Raw genomic sequence first — 20,501 nt, forward strand, 5'->3', positions numbered from 1 at the left:
GGCAGCTGTCATCTACTTATATCGATACATAAAAAGTAACTATTGAGTATATCGTACACAAATACAGGGTGTTTAATAACTATGAAAACATCAATAATAAACAAGAAATTGAAAATAATTCGACAAACCTGAAAGCTGTTAAAATAGTAATTGTCTTGAATAAATATAACACTGGTTGGTTTTCTTACAAACTGCGACACGCAGCTTGCTTGTCTTGTATTTTATGTTTAGAATAAGTGAAGAGCTTTTACACCAAACCTTGATTAAATTGAATTAATCATAAATATTATTTGAAAAATGGTTAATCATATTCAAGATACATTCGCAGATGTACAAAGACCCTAAATCAGTCCAAAGAGATAGTAAAACAAAGGCAAGATGAGAGCACCCTTCGCAGATGAAACGCCCGTCACGCCCACGATCAGCTTAAAGATACCATAGTAAAAGGCAAGCTGGAGCACCACATGGAGGCCCAAAAGACTGCAAAACAGGACAGAACGGTAAGTAATGCAAATGAAATTCCATATCTTATACTAACATCTTGTCTTTACGACGCGCTTTCTCTAGATTTTTGGGTGATTCTTTGCTCAGATATTGACGCACGCCTTGAATGGTGTTGCCGAAATATTCATCCCATGTCAGTTCTCCAATATCGATGCCAAACTTCTTTTTGTCCACAATGTCCATGGATTTTGATAGGGCCAGAAGACGTTTGCTATCGAAATGCCACTCGGTGAATATGAAACGCTCCAAGGTATTCAACGAATTCCAAACGTTTTTATGAAGTCGCATCAAACTGGGAATGAAAGAAATTTGAAAAGATTTTCAAAATTGACATCTAATCCTATATCTATATATATGTAGAGCTATCTCTTAAGCCATAAGGAATAGTAACTCACATTGGCCTACCGCCGCCAATTCTGGTTACCAAGTCCAGGAAGAAGCCGGGTATAAAGTGGAATAGTATGGCCCCAAGACGGAACAGCATAAGGCTCTTCACCAGACGCAAATTGGGATACCAGACGGCGCTGTTCAGCGGATAGTCATGCAAATAGCTATTGATTTTGTCCTTCAGAAACTCGAAGCGGAATGGCTTATATGTGCTGGACGTCAAATGGAATATCTGCAGCTCCGCGGGACGTCCTCCATTCTTGGTTCTGCAATGGTAAAGGGATTAGTTATCTGAATATACATAACTTCTAGCAATACCCACTTCAACGAATTGACATAATAGCCCGTGGTTATAATGCCATTGACCACCACATCGATGGGTATATAGTCCATAATGATTGTAGGATCCAAGGGCAGACGACGCAAGATGCCCTTGGAGGCGCCCATGAAGAAGCCCTGGGGACCGTTCTTCGATATGGTCCACCCGGGTATGGGCTCCTTCCAAGCAGCCGTGACTGCAATGAAATGAGTATGAGAGAAAACCGGGACGGCAAACGGATTTCACTTACTCATGCTGGGACGCACAATGCCGCAGGGGAACTGCGATGCCGCATTGGCCACCTCGTGCTCCGCCAGATGCTTGGTAAACGTGTAAGTGTTGGGATGGTCCTTGAGCAATCTGCAAATGAATTAGATAATTATCTACTTTCAGTTAACGGATTCACAGGGGCAACTCACTTGGGCTCCAGTTGCTTGAGCGCTTCATCGTTAAGTGTCTCGGCCAGCTGAATAATCTTTTCTGGATCGTCGGGCGAGGGATAGAGCTTCTCTTCCACATCAGTTATATAGGCATTCACATATGCGCTGGACACGTGCACCAGTGCATCCAAGTGGCGTAGTTGCTTGCACAGCTCGACGACGCGACGTGTTCCACGCAAATTGATGTTCGTCGTCTCCTTCAGCGATTGGAAAAAGTCCAGCGTGGCAGCCGAGTGGAAGACCACGTTCACGTTGTCGATCAGTGTCTCACGATCCTTTGAAGAAATGCCCAAATGCTCGAGCCCAACATCGCCTTCAATGGGCACAATCTTCGAGAGACGCGACTCCAGTTGCAGCTCCTTGAAACGATCGAACACCGAGTTCTTCTTCAGCTCCTCTAGCCGCTGCTCCACGCTCTTGCCCTTCTTGGCGCGCATGAGCAGATACAGGGTGCCCACATTGGGCACATCTCGCAGCAGCTTCTCCACAATGGTCACGCCCACAAAGCCCGTGGCGCCCGTGATGAATACATTGCGTCCTGCATAGAAATCTGTGATGGGCGAGCTGAATTGGTAACATTTGATTAGTGTCGATTGAGTGGAAATTTTAACAAATATTTATATAACTAATGCAGCTCGTTTTATTAACAGATTCTCTTGCATAACAATCTTAACAAACTTTCGCTACGCTTCAAATGCGAACAACAAAGGCAAAATTAGCCGCACCAGCAGCACTAGCAGCAGCAGCCGTAGCAGCCGCAGCAGCTCCAAGGCGGAATCACACAAGTCTGTCGCATTTCTCCGTAACGTAATGCTCCAATGTCCAAAGCACAAACCAGTTTTTTGTATATATATATGTATGTGTGTATATATCGATGTGTATATATAGTGTGTGGGTTCTAACTGCTATTTGTCGTCTGCATATTTATCTAGTTAACTAAACTCAAACTGAGCTGCGGGAGTATAAAAATAGCAGATCAATGGTACTTGAAGCTGAGTGGAACAACGTCAAAGTATTAATTAAGCAAAAATGTACTCAGACAATATGAAATATGAAAACGCTGTTGCACTGAGTTAGTTATAAATGCAAATTGTGCAGTCACGTAGTCGAAGTAGGAACAAGAGTAGCGTAAATCAATTAGTATTTGTATAATTAACTCGTTTTATGATATCGATGTTATAATTGTAATGCGATCTAAATAAGTTTGGCGAAAACATTCATGCTAGACGCAACTAGCTAGACCCAACTAGTTGTTGGTTTTTGTAAATAATTGTAGCCCAGTTATACAATGTACATTATCTTCTATTGCATAGGCTTTAGCTAACTATGCGATCTGTAGAGCCAAGTTTTTGTTTTTGACACACGCAAGCGCAATTTGAATTAGCCACTTTCGTTTTGGCCCTAATGATGGCAACGGCTCCGACTCGTCTGTGGTTGCGTCTAGTCATGGCAAATGATTTTATGTGATGTGTGCGGTATTTGTTTTTGTTGTTCGCTGATTTTATTGACTAACAAATGGCAATTCGATGTTCGAGCTGCGCAATATTTATGATTTACTCGATCAATTTGCAGAGTTGAGCTCAAAGCTGAAGACGTTGCAGGTGCAGCTGCAACTGCGGTTGCAACTGCAACTGCCTCAAGCTGCTCAGTCATTGGCAAAAGAGTTTTGATGCCAACGTCAGATTTGGTGCCGAATCTCTCGACTCTGGCTGTCAACTGAATCAAGCTTTCACTTTGCCACTTTGCCTATTAGCAGCAGGTGAGCCTCGTGGCTGGTAGCCGCAGCTTCTAACGTGGCGATAATTCGGTATATATTAAATGGTTTTATTTTTCCCTTTGCGGCTTTTGGCAATTTGCAAATTTGAATTTTGCAATGTGTTAGCCAATTTCCTACTGGGTCTTTGTATTATTCATGTTTACGTCTTGTGTTGCGGAGGCTACAGTAAATTGTCTTATTATCTTGACTAAAGCCATGCAGTGATTAGATTTTACCTGAGGTTTCCCAAACGTGGCCAAGTGGAACAACACTTATCGCGCGCAATTACTGCGCGGATTTATGCCAGCAAATTAAATGTTGAATTTATGCAAACAGGTCAGCTCTGACTCGTTCTATATATACTGCTGGAAATATATTCCACTTCAGATATGTGTGTGCCTCTCTAGTCTCTAGTATTTATAAATAGCTATAAATAACTAATTTTGCTTAATTCTAGGCTCTAGGATCGGCTATGAACTGTGAACTCTCTGGATGTGCACGACCTTATAACCAAGCATCCGATTGCTAATTGCAGTGTGAGGGCATGATTGCTAGTAATGGAGCTTGTAGCTACAGCACTTCGCAAAGGAATAGTTTTTGTGTTGGTTATACCCTGGGTCTATTGGAAATGGGAAATCCGGGTATAATGGTTTTGTGAAAATGTATGTAACAGGCAGAAGGCGTGACAGAGCCCTTAAAATATATATATTCTTTATCAGTGCGACGAACTGAGTCGACTTAGATTGTTTGTTTACAAAAAATACACAACTGCTACAGTTATTTTGTTATCGATTAAAACTCTTATGGAAAATCAATAATTAAATTAATCTCCTACATCTTTAGAGCTAGGGTCTCCAAATCTGAAATGTAAATTCATTCAAATTCCTTAGATTTTCGATTTTTCTTATAATCTCTCGTTACCCCCAAATCCAACCTTTTCCCTCCACACTTGCAAAATGAGTGTTTCAAATGCTAGAGACTTCTACTTTGACACACATACACGACATTTGGGAAGTTTTATGAAGATAGTCCATCTCCAAAAATAGGTATTTAACAATTCAGTTCCCAGAGTAAGCCCACACTCATGCGTGTGGGCTTACGTGGGTGTGCATATGTGTGCCCGTTTCGTCTCTTATATAAGCAGAACAAAAGCGAGGAATTATTGAAATCTCAGTTTCCCTAAGGGCTCAGAGCATTTCGTAGTCGAGCAGTCTCGACTAGAGTTTTTTTTACATGTTTGTTTTTGTTTTTGTATGGCTCTCAGCCACGTCGAATTTTTTGCCTGCATCGATGCCTATCCAAGCTGAGATATGTTTAAGCAACCTGTTCACGCGGCCCCAACAATTAACGTCATTCATAATGCAGCAGGCAGATATATTAGGCACACGTAAATCAAAGCTTAGGCGTTGCCCAGGTCGAAGTTTAATGGGCGTGTTGAATTTTAGTGTCGCGAAAAATGTCAAGTTTCAATTTATTTAATTCTCACTTGAAACTATGTATATTAAGATCCCGTAATGAATATAGATTGCGATTTTAGATGTTTTCAAAACTGAGCGCGTTTAAATCTATAAATTACTGAAGTTCCAATTAATCTAATTAATCTACATAGAGCCTAACTTTTAACTATTATTAATATTATTTTATATATTTTGGGGCGTGTGTGTGTTAAAACTAATTAATATTTATGTTCGATTTCTCTTCAGACTGATTTATATATTTTTTTATGTATTGATAATTGATGTTAATTTATAGTAATGTATTAAAATTTAACTTCAAGTGTATAATTAGTGCTACGACTAAATTGTATATATTAAACTGGTTTATATAAATACCGTACTAGAAAACAACATTCGTTCGCTTCGGCAATCATGTACTACTTTAAATTATTTAATCTATTATTGTTTTCGTATTGCATTTTTAATTTATAAACAAGTATATATAGTAAATGTGATTTTGATTATATAACTTTTGTATGAAATAACTAAAAAATGTACGTGCTGTATTTAAATTTAGGTCCTAAATTTCGGTGAATGTAAATGTTTATATTTTTTTAATATAATTATAATTTTTTTTTATTCATATCATTTTTCTTTATCTTTTTTTTATACCCTGAACCCATTTTCAATGGGAAATCAGGGTATAATGGTTTTTTCTTTTATCTTTGCTTACAACTGCAATTTTTGGCAGATATTAAAAAAAAAAAAAAAAAACCGGAATCCGTAAAAATGACTACGAATTTCTGGAAGAGATTTTTACATGGCACAAAGCGAAGGTAAATATTGATCGACAGCCAAGTGTCGGATCTCTGACATGAGATCCCATATGATGTCCATGTGTGCGTGTGCGTGAAGAGAAAAACTCTGAAACAGAATGCGCGCCCAGTGCATAGGCATTGCATCTACTGTGGATTTATTTATAGTTTTACAACTTTAAAAATGGAAATTTATTGCAGTTTTGGCAAATGGCTCTAAACTTTGCACCGAATGCTTAAATTCAAATAATTAATTCACACACATTCACATTTATATATACATACACAGCCATAGATACGAAAGCAGTCAAACTAGCCCGACTTATTTGTTAGATGGCCTTTTCGGCAGTCTATGTCCAAAAATGTTCGCTTACCTGGCCATTGTAACGGGTCACAGCTGTTGATAAAATGCACGAATTGATATTCAGCTCAATAGATGTATATAGTGATCGCTATATAGATCTGGTTGGATCTAACGCCGAAGAGCCGAAAATTTCTCTTTTATTTCGCTAAACTGAGCTTCTTTTTTTCTTTCGTTGCTTCTTCCTCTTCACTTTGTTGTTTGTTTAAGCGCTGTTGCTGCGGCAGTAAACAATATTCACGCGCACACACTCACAGATATTCATACATATGAATGAATGCCTGTGTCTGTGAACAGTTACGTTGCTCTCTGTATGCGGTATGCGTATGTGTGTGTATGTATGAAATTTCGGTGCGTTCGTCCGAAACTCTGCGTGGAGCACAACTTGCGCGTTTGCCGGCCGAAGGGAAACTGTTTCGTCGGCTCTCGTAGATCGTGTCTCAATGATCGTGTCTCAATGCATCATTGATGATGAACAGCGTCATCACCATAATGAACAGCGAGAAACCAGTTATCCAGTGGCGTTGCGCAAAAGGGTTTTATTTCTATTAATTGTAACTCAAGGAACATATTTAACATATTTTCAAGGAATTTTAAAATATTTAAAAAATATAATTGTATTTATTTATTTATTAGCTTTAATTATTAAACTTAATGATTAAACTATTTTCCATGCAGTTTTTTATGGGACACTTTATTTTTAATCGATTTACTGCATACAAAAGTGTTGTGTTCAACATTTTTAAGATTTAATAGTACAGGACACATTGTCCTTTTCTACTTAAATATAATTATATTTTTAAAATATATAAATTGATCCTTTATAGTTTAACATATGTACATACGGGGAAAATATTTGTATAAAAACCCCTTTTCCATGCAGTTTATTTTAAAATTGAAATAATTTCGCTCTAAATTATACGAACTAACTGTAGCAAACTTTAAGGGGATTTCTATAAATCAGTTGCGCTCTACAATTTTAAAGTATATTTTGTGGCTTATATTGCAAATGCTATTGTGCATTAGTATCTGTTTCAATGAAATCGGAGTCTTAACAGAAATACACACATGCATGCGCACGCGTAAGCACTCGGTCTGCTAACTGCGTAGTTGGCGCAGCGACTGCGCTTGGGCTGTGAACTCATTTCGTAATCGCACTTTCAGAATGTAATAATGACATTCATACATACATATGTATGTATGTATTTGCCAATCCACAAATTGTTTTTATTTTAAATACATTTCGATGGAAATAGCTGAAATTGGATACTGCATAAAGTATGTATATATATTCTTGATCAGGGCCCCGTGCTCAGCCGATATAGACGTGTTCTTTCCGACTTGACTTGCATTTTTTTAGCATACCCAAATTGAGTGTATTTTAATTTTTAAAAATCCATTACTATTCTCGTTTTATTTTTATTGATTTACAACCTATAGTTTAAGTAATTATTAGTTGGCAAATATGCTACATGAACTTTAGATTTACGAAAATAATAGTATTAGGTCTCCATTGAAACAAAGTCGTTTTTATATATATATTCATGGAAATAGTAGTATGTGCTTTCCATTAGAACTTCGCACTCAAAAGGAACCGTAAACAAGAGAGTTGTGAAAAATGTGTTTATTTAAAGATATCATACTTAACACTCCACATATTGACTTTTTATGTTTTTCTTTTTAACAATGTAATAAAACTTTAATTAAGAAGAAAAACTCGTTTTAGCTTGGCTTAACACTTAAATTGTCATATTTATTTCATTAATAGTTTACATAGTTAATATTTTAATTGTTTACGTTTAGCTTTCGTAATTTACAAGTGCACAAACATTTGACTATTTGACTATATACCAGGACTATTTGTTATAAAGTGACTACCATTTGAGCTAGGTTTTGGGCTTGTTTTCGTTGTTTTAGAGTTCTATATGTATTTGTATTGGTATTGGTATTGACAGATATATATTTTTATTCGATTTTACTATATAGCTGACTTGTACTCAAGTGTGAGACTTTAAAGTATAATTACATGATGATACCCTATGAAGAACGATGGGAACGACTGAGCTGAACGTGTGTGTGTGTATGTGTGAGAGTGTATAGGTGATAAAATATTGCACAATATGTATGATCCACCGATCCCATTAACGATCACCTTACAACCAGACGAGGAATGCCCATACGAGGAGCGCCACAGTAAAGCCAACGGAGAAGCCCAGGAAGGGGGTAAGCACAAAGTAGAGTATAGCAAAGATCGCTACGAAGCCGGCATAGTACAGGAAGTTGAAGCTGAAAACAAAAGAAAATTAAAGATTTGTGGAAATAGAACTATAAAACTTATTCAACGACCAGTGATCGATCATTAGATTCGTTCTTGAATCGCCCAACTGCTCATTAGCTATATGAGTAATATTAAGCTGTTGATCATGAGCAACTGAATTTGTGATCAGTAATATCGGTCTTTAACTCAGTTGATTGATCGTTCACGAACTAGTTTTCTCAATGCTGAGGTGAACAATTAGATTACTTACACCTTCCAGTAGTTGCGATGCCATTGCGTAGTGACCGCCGACTCCTTGAAGTAGAAACGCCTGATGCCGATCAGACAACGATCGATGAACTCTGACCAATCGCAGCGGCTGGCATCAAAGTTGTAACGTTTGCGATCGCTTTCGTGAATGAGTGCGGAGATGCGCAGTGCATTCTTCATGGAGTACCGGAAATCCTTGTCCAGAAAGTAATCGAAAGCCTTGGTGCCATTCTGGAAGACGCGCATATATTCGTAGGCGCTGAAATTTGAGATCGGGTGAGAATATAGATCGGGTCACTCTAGAGAAAAGCTTGGACTCACGTGTGCTGCGGCATGCCAATGCCAAAGAGCTTCTCCGGTATGTAGAAAATCATCGCGGGCAGCAGATGGAACAGATAGAAGAAGAGATTATAGCGCCAGCCATTGCGCAGCTTCGTGGATGGCTTCCAGACAAAACTGTTGGGCGGATGACGTTCGACGCTATCGTTGATTATATCGCAGAATTGCGACAGGTTAAGCGGGTTCACCTCGCCCGACGTGCAGTGTATTATCTCCGGCTCCTTAATATTGCGTGTGCCCACATACCAGCCCATGACCAGGGAGCTGTTGATCACATAGTCGCACGGTATGATGTCGATGATGGCACTCGCGCTGCCGCACATGGTGCGAAAGATACCCTTGACAAAGCCGGCCAGGAAGCCCAGGTGACCCGAGTTGGCATTGCCCACCCAGCCCTTCATGGGGTGCTCCAGTGTACCGTATACTGTAATAGCAGTCAGTTAGTGCCTTCTCAATTAGATTTACACTTCGACTCACCTATGGATGGCCTAACTATGGCTGCCGGCAGACCGGCCATCTCTGCCATGAGCAGATTCTCGGACAGATTCTTGGTGAACGTGTACGTGTTGGGATGATCCTTGAGGTAGCTTTTGCACTTTTGCTGCGTGAAGTCCACCCAGGCCTCCTCGTTCTCGGCCATCTTCATCATTTCGTACGGGTCAAACTGTGACTTGTACACGTCCTCGGTGATCAGGCCACGATTGTTGCTGTTGCAGAAGGCGGTCGAGCAGTAAATGTAGGCGGACAGCTGCTTCAACTGCTTGGCCAACTCAATGGTACGCATGGTGCCCGTCAGATTCGTGAAGATCGCCGTGCGCAGGTGCGAGTTGAATCTGATTGTCGCGGCACTGTGATAGATCACATTGACTCGCTCGATCAGCTCCTGCAGCAGCTCGCTGGGAAAGCCAAAGTTCGGCTCAGTTAGTTCGCCAACCACTGGCACCACCTTGGCCAAGGTCTTCTCATTGTACTTCTGGAAGATCTGTGGGGAAAAGGTAAAATTGCAAATCCTTAATAAATATTATATTAAACACAAATAAGAAAGCTCTAGTCGAGGCTGTTCGACTACGAGATCGCCTGAACCCTTCGAGCAATAGATATTTCAATAATTTTTCGCGTCTTTTAGCTTACACAAGAAACACGCACACACACACATACACACACACAAGCACTTAATTGAACTTAATTGAGAACTTAATTGAGAACTTAATTGTTTATTAACTTTTTTATGGACGTACGATCTTCATGAAACTTTCAGATTATGATTATAACATGAATATGCATGTAATTGCCAAAGCACAAGACTCTAGCAATAAAGGTGTAGAAGATATAATATTATAACTGGTTTTCGATAAGGGTTTTTATCGATAAAAAAGATTGGGATGAGTTATCGACTTTTAATGATAAACTCGGTCATCTCTAGCTCTTATATCTTCTGAAATCGACGCGTTCAAGAATATATATACTTTGTGGGGTCTGCCACGCCTCTCCCTGTTACATACATTTCAACAAAACCATTATACCCTGATCTCCCATTGAAAATGGGTTCAGGGTATAATGAGGAGCAGAGATAAGGGATTAAAGTCTTTTCAGATGAAATACAAAATACTTGTGAATGTTTACATAGAACAAAAATATTTTTTTTATATTTTGCGACTAATGAAAGCAGTAGAAATTTTTAATTGTTTATAATCTATATAGACCCTTGTTGAAAAATTCATAAAAGTATTATTTTTTATTGGATACGTCAAGTTCTAGTAATGAAATTTATCTGAATTTGAAAAATTCTAATATAATTAAATTATTATTATTATTTTTTTTTTTTTTGTATGAAAACAGAAACATATATAAATCTTTCACTATATATTTTGTGAAATATTTCTGTATTATAAATTTCGGAAATACATTTCATCTCCAAAATTTAACAATTTTTTTTTCTAATTTACTCTTCTATTATGGCTATATCAATTTACTTATTTATTTATTTTTCTTTTTTTAATAACTGTTTTTTTTTTTTTTTTTTTTTTTTTTTTTGCGATCTGTCATAATATTAAAATTTTACATTTCCTCTCTTTGGTAGTTTTATATTGTGATAATTATATAAAATAAAAAAGAAACGGGAACTTTCGGATTTATTATTTGGCTTTATGTTTGGAGTATGCTTAAGAGCGAGTAAAAATGGAAATAAAACCGAAACACAATTTGTTATTATGCTATTAAAAGTGCGTTTAAAATTATAATGATGGAAAAGAGGCAAGCGAGTGGGCCGAAAGAGGCATATGTGTATGTGTACAGGTATGCGGTGCAGGTACGGTTATAAAATGGTTGGCATTACAAAGAGTTGCTAAAGAGTCAAACCGAGGCGCCCGAGCGGAAGGCACTTCAGCTTCGACAAATTAACGCGCAATAAAGACGGCTGGTAATTGTCTCAAAATAATGGGGCCCGGGCCAGCAAATGGGTCAGCCAGGTGTCAAAGTGCCGTCAGGGGCGTGGCAAAGAGGCGAAGGGGTTCAGCTTGTGCTTGGCTCAAGAGCCCCAGCTACTCACCGGCTTCTGGAGCAAGCGATTAATGCGCTCGTTGGGATCCTGATTGCGCTTGCCGCGCACCAGCACGTAGATGGTTCCGATGTCGGGATGTGTGTCCAGCAGTGCCTCGATCAGCACTGTGCCCAGAAATCCTGTGCCGCCGGTCACAAAAATGTTCTTATGCGCAAAGAACTCGGGTATGGTCAATGCATTGCTCAGCTGCCGCTGAATGGGATGCGGCGCGGATTCAGAGTCCGATTTGGTAACGCCGATCTTGCCGTTGCTTTCGCTTTTAACGTTTTGGCGACTGCTCTTACCATGCTCCGCAATGACGGCCATGGTATAGGGCTCTAGATTTGTAGGTGGCGCCAATTTGCTGCTGGATATATCAACGGTTATAAACTAAGAGGAAGGGAGAGATAGAGAGAGAGGGAGAAAGAATGAGATATTGAAGATATTTATAGGCTTCAAAAAGTCCGAAATATTTTTGTATCATATATACATATATAAGAGATGCTTCTATGAGTGACAGAACCTTTTGTGAAATTCATTTGAAGCTACACACAACGTATGTTCAATAGATCTTTCATAAGAGCATTCGCATGTAAGAACTCTTATCTTAAAACTTATATATTGTTGACATTGAGGCAGAGAAACTATACAAAAAGTAAAATGATCAATAGATCTTGTATACAATACGATAGGATCATTCACCAATAAAAACCCTTATATGAATAAAACGTAATTCAGCTGCTTCATTTTGCGAAATTGTAGATATTGAGACAGAGAAACTATATAAAAAGAAAACTTTATAGCAGGCGTGAGAGCACTGAGACAATCTGTCATTTCATTTAGCAGGCCCTGAGTAGGTCTGCTTTGCTTGATTTGTAATGGGAGACGTTAGTCTTTCAGCTTTTATGTATACAGTCGTTAGTATAAGTTCAGCTTTGGGGAAATACAGTTCACAAAATTTTGGTCTCTTTTTTTTGGAAGTCCAATCAAAAAGAAGTTTTAAAAAACATATCAAAATTCAGTACAGTTAACTAATTTAAGTTCTGCATCAGAATGAATATGGTAAAAGGCTTGAAGCTTTGTATGCGAATGTTTCGGCAGCTCGGGGTCTCGCGAATACCAAGGGAAATTCAGGGCTCCATCGGCTCTCTGGGCTGTGATCATCAGATCCGCCACTTTCGGTCCGATGAGCCACAAGACTGGACGGCAATGCGTGCTGACGATGCCATCAAACAGATGAACCAAAAGTACAGCGACGAGACACGCTACGATCCTCGGCCACACAAGAGCTACGATCAGCAGGAGGATAGCTTTGACCAGATTGAGAGCAGCCAAACGGGTATGAGGGATCCAGAGTCTAGGCGTATGATCACCCAGGATACGAGCGATCATCAGCGTCGGCAGGAGCGCATCATCGAGGATAACAAACGCAGATGGCAGAATCGTGTTGAGCCCAAGTCGCCAGCTGCACTTCAATACGAGCGTGTCAATCAGATATTCGGAGATGAGAGGCCCGGCCAGAAGCGCCAACGACGGGGAGGCAACGAGGATCAGAGTGCCGAGGAATATAGCAAACGTCGTCGCGCGCAGCGACTAAAGGAGAAGCAGCGTCAAGAGCGGGAATTACGCGAATCTCGCAAAGGCTACAACCTACCCAAATCTGAAGGCTCTGAGCCAAGCTCGCCGACCACTATGAGCACTGCTAGCAAGGAGTGGCTGGCACGGAAGGCTGAAGAGGAGGAGGCCAAGTACTGGCACACCTGGAGCACCTGTCCGGATGAGCGCAGACGCTTGGATGCCGAAAAGGCTGAGGCTGAGGCCGAGACAGCGGAGGAAGACGACGAGAGCTCATCGGGCTACAAGAAGAGTGAACGTCGCGGCTTCATCAAGCCAACATTGCCCTACGACAGCTCCGTGCGCCGTTTCCAGACCCACTCGCAGCAAGTGACAGCAGCGGAAGTTCAGTTTCCGGTGCGTCCGGTAAACTACCCCAGTCAACAGCGGACTACCGTCGATCAGTTCAAGCCCGAGCGCCGTCGGCCCAGCGGCATGGAGAAGCAAATAATGCTGATCAACGATTTCAATCGGCTGAAGACTGTCAACAGGAAACGGCCGCTGTCCTTGCTGCAGTCGCACGTGTTCAAGTCACCAAAGACAAAGTACAGTGAACGTAGGGTGGAGGAGAATTTGGAGGATATGGAGTTGCCGGAGCAGATGCCACGCCCAAAACTTGCCTGGCAGGGCTTGCCACGGCCTGTCTACAAACGGTTTGATGGCATTAATCGGGCAATCGCCCGTAAAACCCAATGCCAGAGCAAAAATGCGAAAAAGTGCGTAGAGCCGCCACGCTTTAAGATGACCCTCCGGTCCAACAAGCTGAGCCGCAAGCGTACACCGATCGATAGCTTTTCCAATACGCTCACCGTTAATACCCATTTCACACCGCACAGCGAATACACTGGCTACGGCCGGCAGACCGTGTGCGATGCGTGGCAGAACTTCAGCAATGTTCATTACCTGAAGCAAATATACTGAATGAGAATGCATCACGATAGGAAGGAACCCAAAACAGAGCTTGCCAAATGAGTGAATTTCAAATAAATTATCGTGGATTGATGTTAAGTTAGAAGAAAAGAACCATCCAACCACACACAAATTCTTAACACAGATAACCGACGATTTCCCTACATTTTTATTATATTCAGAGCAAAATAAATTTAAATGCATCTTGGTAGTAGTTAATTAACTGAAAAACTTATAATATTTTATTATCGGGGGTGTTCGGTGAGGAGATGATTCCACATGAACCAAAGTATGAAAGATAAACTAGACTCGAATCATCTTTTTCATCGCCACTGCACGTTTGTAAAATAAGTAAAAAAAAAAAAAAAAAAAAAAAAAAATAGCGCCATCTAGGAAATTTACAGTAACAGCTAAGAATTTTAATACAATTAAATCGCAATAATATGCTAGAAACAAATAATTAAATTTATGAGTGTGCATGTATAGAAAAAAAAGGAAGGCAAACCAAGCGCGTTTATTAATTGGCCAAATGTTTTGCTTAACAATTTTTGTTGACCTAACAGACTTTGAAAGAAACTTTCAGCATAATTACATATACTTTTGAACATTAGACAGTTAACGAAATGCCAACTCACTCAATTATTTCTTAATTTGCAACTGGCCTTCAAACGAGAGTCTTGTAAAAGTTTGAGTTGGTACTCAAAGTATATATAAAAATCAAAATTGTATATCTTTCACCAAAGATGTAGGAGATCAGTATATATATATATATATCATATATATATATATACTTTATGGGATCTGAGACACTTCCTTCTGCCTGTTATATTATCACAAATTTATTTCCATATTATTGTGCTAATAATTGATGATACTGATAATAATGACAATCACAATTAAAATAATGATGATTGATGATACTGATTATAATAATATTATCAATGAAGAGACTTTTGAGGATTCTTATAATGTTAAATATGAGTAATATTATTATTACTTATTATTAATTATTAAGAGACTATTAAGGGTTCTTATAATGTTAAATATGAGAAAAATTAATATGGAGAGGACAATCATAATGATGATGAATAAATGATTACTGGTATAGTTAAAAATGATAATTTTAATTCAATGGATGCTAATGGTTAATACATAATCCATAGATAAGGATTGAGGTATTTATAATCGCGATGATTGTTAAAAACTCGAATAATTATATTAGGACAAAACAAGCATAATAAGTAATAAAATGGGCAATGTGTAGCAAATCGTTTCGTTAATAGAGTCAAGGAGGAGTTGGTAAATGTCCCGTTTGGTATTTACACGTCTATCTACCTTACTGGACTGCCTTGATCTGCTGACGCGCGTGTTGGCAGAGGCCCTTCAACAAATTATTAGCTAATTACGCGAATATCTGTAAGCTACACATGATTTTATCTAGCTACATTTTTTTTTCGATTTTTTCTTTTCTTATATTTTTTGTGGTTGCCTAAGGTCCCAGGCGTATTGTGGCAAAAACTGCGTAGCAGCGCTTATTTTATTTTATTTCAGTATTTTTTTCTTTTTCTTTAAGATTAATTTTGATCATTTTCAGTGATTTGTTCAACGCGCGTGTGTGTGTGTGTGTATTTGTGTCAAGGCCGCGTTGAAAGGTAACTCGAAATACAATAAAAGATTTGTTAAAGTCTGCGGCTAGTCAAATTGTTGTGGTTGCTTTGATTATTTTTATCAAATTTGAAAATTTTTCTATCATGTTGCTTAATTTTGAAATCTTGAATGAATTTAGCTACACGGTCAGGGACAAGCTGCAACTTGTTTTCGCTTTCGCGCATCAATAAGTGGCTGCCCCAGATAAAAGTGGATATTTCCTGAGATTTTTCACCCTTTTGACAACTTGATGCTAATTGCACCTGCCTGACTTTTTAATACCTGTCATAATTGTGGTATTTAGTTTTTATTTGGCTTTTAATTAATTAGCTAGGCAATAGCCTTCGCTTACTGCTCAATTTTCACATATGAAAAGCCGTCAAATTTAATTTAATATTTGTACCTTACTAATTGCCCAATGACTCGCTTTTATTTCGATTTCGATTTCGATTTCGTTTTTGTTTCCCTCTTTATAAATATATATTTTTTCAGCTTTTCAAGGCACTTCCAATATTGACATTGAGCTCAGAATTATGTAAACTACTCTTCCGATGCATTGAATTGCTAACTAAGATCTCGCGCACAGAATGCCGCATCATGCCGTTGGCAGCTCAAAGTCCTCAAACTGGTTTCCAATGAAACTCTATGTGGACCAGGTCTTGGGCAATATCAGCATAATATTAACTGACCTAAGGCGCGCTTTTATTGCGTGCCATCGGCTAACCTCAAAGTCAATGAACTGTACAACTCTGAAGCGTCTGCCCATACACTTTTTATAGAATTTCGTGAATTTACCATAAATTATTAATGAATTGAAAAACCCCTGTCTGATCAAGCTTTATTGAGCACTTAAAGCACGTAGAGACTACATATGAAAGCCACATTCATCATGACGAACTTTTTGAAGGTATGAAATAACAATTTTTTGTATTTCGTCTGGCCAAAATTGAAGTTTTTAATATTCCATAGATTTAAATACTAATATAAAGATATAAATATGTCGAATCAAATTTTATTTCTGACTATATTAATAATATATTATAAATACAAAAATCGATAGTTTATTACGATTATTTTGGTATATTCTTTTCAAATTTGATAAAGTTTTATAAAATTATTTATGTATTAAAAATGTATAAAATCATCTCAAATTCTTTTTATTATATGCATCATAGAATTTTTTATTTTTTGTAGTTATTTTTAAATTTTGAAATAAATTTCAATAAATAATAAATATAAATTTACTCCTTATTTCATCAAATTCTGAATGTTGGCATCAAAAATTAAAAAAACTCTCAGAGCTGTCTGAAAAAAACAGAAAGACGCAACTGGAATTCCATTTGTTATTTGCTATTGATATACCCAATATAGATCAATTTTAATAGGCATACCTCAAATGCTATAAAGACATGATATATCAAATATGGTATGGGAGCTACTACTAGATAGTAACATAAAGATTATATGTATATATCTCACTTTAATCTTCCGCATTGAAATGCTAGAAATAATTGTTTCCTATCAAGCTTGTCTATGATCATATTTGATAGGGTATGCATTGCTTTATAGGCATTCAATTGAGCAGCTCGAAGGCGTGTGCTTATTATACCAGACGATTTCCATTTATGCATTCGTCACAGCACAAAGCACAATGAAGCGTAAGGATCGTGATTGCGGCTGGGCATATACTAAGGTCTGTTTCATGTCTGTGCGGATAAGCTCGCGAATGAGCGCGTGAATCTGCCTTAACACTCATTCACTTATATACTAGTATATATACAATACACATCTATAAATATATCTATGTATATATACATAGACAAAAGCCCATTTTCAAGATTTGCATAATTTTGCTAGGTTTGCGTTTCGCTTGCTAATTTTGTTTAAAACAAAATGACAGAGCGTCGAGTCTCTGAGTGTTTCTATATAATATAGTTAACTGCGGGTATTTATGGCTAACAATGTTCAAATGTGAAGAGAGCAAAATCGTTTATGCATATTAAATCTTTTGAAATTTCTTTCAGTTACAAACATGCTCAGCTATTTGACCTATTTACCTAAATGCAACAACAACACCAACAGCAACAGCAACAGCAACAGCAAATAGACAAAATGAGCATCGCACAAGACCAGCTCGAAGGCAATTTGGTGACGTTTATAAGGGCTGGCGAAATTAGAAGAAGCAGAGGAAGAAGAAGAGGATGCGATTTACAAAAATCTGTGATGAATATAATTATGAGAAGAAATACGAACAACAAGCATACTTTATTGGCACTTTCTATTCAAGGAGATGAGCTCCCTCTCTCTCTCTCTCTTTCTCTCTCTCCCTTTCTTTCATTCTCTCATTCTCTCGAATCTCGCTTTTGGCTTTTGCCATCGATTGAGTTTGTATATATGTGTGTAGATATATTTTCATATTCGAGCGAGCGTCTCTGCTTCCGGCATAGCAACAAAATGTGTAACAATTTGCTTATTTATGCATGGCATGCTTTTGCTGAACTTGATAGCCAATTTGGGAGCGAGTCTTTGCAAATAACAATCGCTATTTTTCTTCTCTTTTTTCTTTATTTATTATTTTATAGTGCGTATTACGTTTTCTTGTTGTTGTTGTCGACGCTTGTTTTCTGGCATTTGCATATTGTTGTCAGACCTTAACATTGAAACAACATACGCTTGACGGGTTTAATCAAATTGTCGTCTGCCTCTGTGTGTGTGCGTGAGTGAGTGTGTGTGCCTGTGTGAGTGCTGGCATAATTGATGCCATGCCAATGTCGCTAAATCAAAAGACTTAGACAACGAACTTGCCGCGCCTAATTGAAAGCACAATGCCTTCCGCAAATGGGTGTGAAATAGCGGCTTGCTACTCGAGCAATTCGCACTTTAAATTATTTGTTTAATATTTTTTTTATTCTGTTTCTTTTTTGTTTTTTTCGCAAGCATTAAATAGACAATTGAGTTTTGTTGTTTCGAGATGCGGCTGATGTCAAGTCAAAAGAAATTATAAATAAATAAAACACACTTCAAAGGAGTTTTATGTTGTGTATTTAAGCCAACCGGTTGTTGAGCCATCTAAATATATATATAGCCCCTGGGCAGAGATGAAATAAATCATATAAAACAAAATTGGCCACGCTGTCGCAAACATACCACGAAATTAAATAAAATGACGACAGAAATTGTGCTGAGCAGGCGAAGACGGAAAAGCGAGAGACCGAAAAACCGAAACCTTCAAATTAAATAAAAGACCAAACGCAACGCCAATGAATTTTCCAGCAAGAGCGCGCAAAACGTGAAAAACAAATCAACTTCGCACACAGCCGCACACACACAGACACATCTGCACATATATATATACACACACACACACACGGCTATAGCGAAGCACAAACAACAATTTAAAATTGGCTTTGGGAGGCAGAGTGAAAAGGCAGCATGTCAATAGAGCCATAGGCAAAGTCAACAAAAGTCAACGATATATCAATAGAACAGTTAAGTTTTGCGTCAAAAATTTCAAAGAAATAATTAACAATATAATATTTATATATGAATAAAGCATAAGACTTAGTTGTGTGCGCTTTCGTCAGAGAGCTTCCGTTTCGCATCGATTTTGTTTTGTTTGGCAATCGATTCTCAATTGGATTTCAATAGTTTCTTTTGATTTGGTTTATTTGGTAGGCACAGCACAAGATTTCAAGGCTTTTATATTCGACGCGAGTTTCACTTGATGATTTCTATGCACTTGATACTGTTTAAATAACTTCGTATTTTCTATATATATATATATATATATATGAAATTGTGGCGTAAACTAACCAAAAAACTTGGATTCAATCGAAATCCAAATAACAACGCAAACTCTGTTGATCGAAGGAAACGGTGAAGTAGTTGCTGCCAATGCCGACGCACGCTCAACTCGGACTGAAACAGAAACCGAAACCGAAAAGCTGAGACCCAAAACGGGGACTGAGACTGAGACTAAGACTGCGATCGACTCTGAGACTGCGACTGAGACTGAGCGTGGCGGCATCGGCATGAGGAAATTTTAAATACCCGCCAGGCAGGCCACTCAGTAAAAGCGAAAACAAAAACAAAAACATTAAACTATGAGTGATGCTATCGCATGCTACCGACTGCTAGATACTCGTTCAAAAATGTATAGTGAGAAATAGAGATATAGAAAAAGGGTGAGAGATTGACAGATAGAGAGAGATAGAGAGGGAAAGAAATATTACGATTTGTAGATTTTGATATTTAGATAAGGAAGTGAGATTGAGAAAGATTAAAGAGAGAGAGAGAGAGAGAGAGAGAGAGATATTAAGATATATATTTACGGCGAATAGGACGTTGCTGAAAAGTGTATTCCAGCTATTTCTTTAAAAGATTTTATATGTTTAAATGTGTGTATATGTAATACACTTCAGCAACGTTTGAAAGTTTTCTAAATGAGTTCCTATTTGAAATGAATGCATATGTCAGCTAAGATTCTGGTACACAAAATTATATTCAAACGAACAAAGAGATAGACGAAACCAATATGCTCGTTTTATCAGCTGAACGAGCATGCAAACAGCTTGGAGCAACAACAAAAAGCTGCGGCAGCCGCTGCAGCAGCAGCAACAGCAACAACAACACCGCAACAACAACACGTATAGCATGAAGACGTCCGCATGGCAAACGAAACCACGTAATGAAAATCGGAACACTAAATAATAAACTCAACAAAAGCCAATCCGAACGAGCGCGACTGATTGGGAGAGCGTGAGCGCAGAGAGAGAGAGAGAGAGGGAGAGAGACAGAGAGACAAGGCTAAAGCGTAATGACAGAGCGAAGAGTGGAAATAGATATTAAAGAGCTCAAAGCAACAACAACGACAACAACAACAGCGAGTACCGCTAGGTCGCGCTCGTC

The 20,501-nt window shown here is 38.4% G+C and overlaps 3 protein-coding genes and 2 long non-coding RNA genes across 6 annotated transcripts; 3 read left to right on the forward strand and 2 right to left on the reverse strand.

Moving 5' to 3' along the window:
• The first annotated feature begins 35 nt into the window (after positions 1–35).
• Positions 36–463, forward strand: LOC149268799 (uncharacterized). The gene is made up of 2 exons (XR_016270537.1): positions 36–174; positions 329–463. It is a non-coding gene; the product is annotated as an uncharacterized LOC149268799 (long non-coding RNA).
• Positions 176–6,173, reverse strand: LOC108616424 (putative fatty acyl-CoA reductase CG8306). Its single transcript, XM_018011609.2, has 7 exons — positions 6,032–6,173; positions 1,630–2,214; positions 1,461–1,570; positions 1,214–1,406; positions 900–1,157; positions 539–796; positions 176–480 (listed from the first exon to the last, which is right to left on the reverse strand). The coding sequence occupies exons 1-7, from the start codon at positions 6,037–6,039 to the stop codon at positions 342–344; spliced, it is 1,551 nt and encodes a 516-aa protein (XP_017867098.1). The 5' UTR covers positions 6,040–6,173; the 3' UTR covers positions 176–341.
• Positions 1,402–6,429, forward strand: LOC149268800 (uncharacterized). 2 transcript variants are annotated; one of them, XR_016270536.1, is made up of 3 exons: positions 1,402–1,542; positions 1,604–3,797; positions 3,864–6,429. It is a non-coding gene; the product is annotated as an uncharacterized LOC149268800 (long non-coding RNA). The 2 variants fall into 2 exon arrangements; XR_016270535.1 differs by having other exon boundaries at positions 1,604–6,429.
• A 1,309-nt stretch (positions 6,430–7,738) lies between these two features.
• On the reverse strand, positions 7,739–19,608 carry LOC108616423 (putative fatty acyl-CoA reductase CG8303). The gene is made up of 6 exons (XM_018011608.2): positions 19,407–19,608; positions 11,433–11,813; positions 9,362–9,866; positions 8,867–9,308; positions 8,547–8,804; positions 7,739–8,304 (listed from the first exon to the last, which is right to left on the reverse strand). Exons 2-6 carry the CDS (start codon positions 11,748–11,750, stop codon positions 8,172–8,174), a joined length of 1,656 nt encoding a protein of 551 aa, XP_017867097.1. The 5' UTR covers positions 11,751–11,813; positions 19,407–19,608; the 3' UTR covers positions 7,739–8,171.
• LOC108616425 (uncharacterized) lies at positions 12,290–14,177 on the forward strand. Its single transcript, XM_018011610.2, has one exon. It carries the CDS (start codon positions 12,477–12,479, stop codon positions 13,956–13,958), a length of 1,482 nt encoding a protein of 493 aa, XP_017867099.1. The 5' UTR covers positions 12,290–12,476; the 3' UTR covers positions 13,959–14,177.
• Positions 19,609–20,501: the final 893 nt, after the last annotated feature.

Source organism: Drosophila arizonae, chromosome 5 (assembly GCF_054131065.1).
Source record: "Drosophila arizonae isolate 15081-1271.41 chromosome 5, UAZ_ARI_1.0, whole genome shotgun sequence".
Lineage (NCBI taxonomy): Eukaryota > Metazoa > Arthropoda > Insecta > Diptera > Drosophilidae > Drosophila > Drosophila arizonae.

Excerpts from the sequence above, each read along its gene's own strand:
- LOC108616423 (XM_018011608.2), bottom strand. The coding sequence starts at position 11,750 with ATGGCCGTCATTGCGGAGCATGGTAAGAGCAGTCGCCAAAACGTTAAA. Across the intron at positions 8,805-8,866 it reads ATTGGCATGCCGCAGCACAC|CGCCTACGAATATATGCGCG; the intron begins GTGAGTCCAAGC and ends CTCAAATTTCAG. Across the intron at positions 8,305-8,546 it reads CATCGCAACTACTGGAAGGT|CTTCAACTTCCTGTACTATG; the intron begins GTAAGTAATCTA and ends TTTTGTTTTCAG.
- LOC108616425 (XM_018011610.2), top strand. The coding sequence starts at position 12,477 with ATGAATATGGTAAAAGGCTTGAAGCTTTGTATGCGAATGTTTCGGCAG.
- LOC108616424 (XM_018011609.2), bottom strand. Across the intron at positions 1,407-1,460 it reads CATTGTGCGTCCCAGCATGA|TCACGGCTGCTTGGAAGGAG; the intron begins GTAAGTGAAATC and ends ATTTCATTGCAG. Across the intron at positions 797-899 it reads ATTGGCGGCGGTAGGCCAAT|TTTGATGCGACTTCATAAAA; the intron begins GTGAGTTACTAT and ends TTTCATTCCCAG.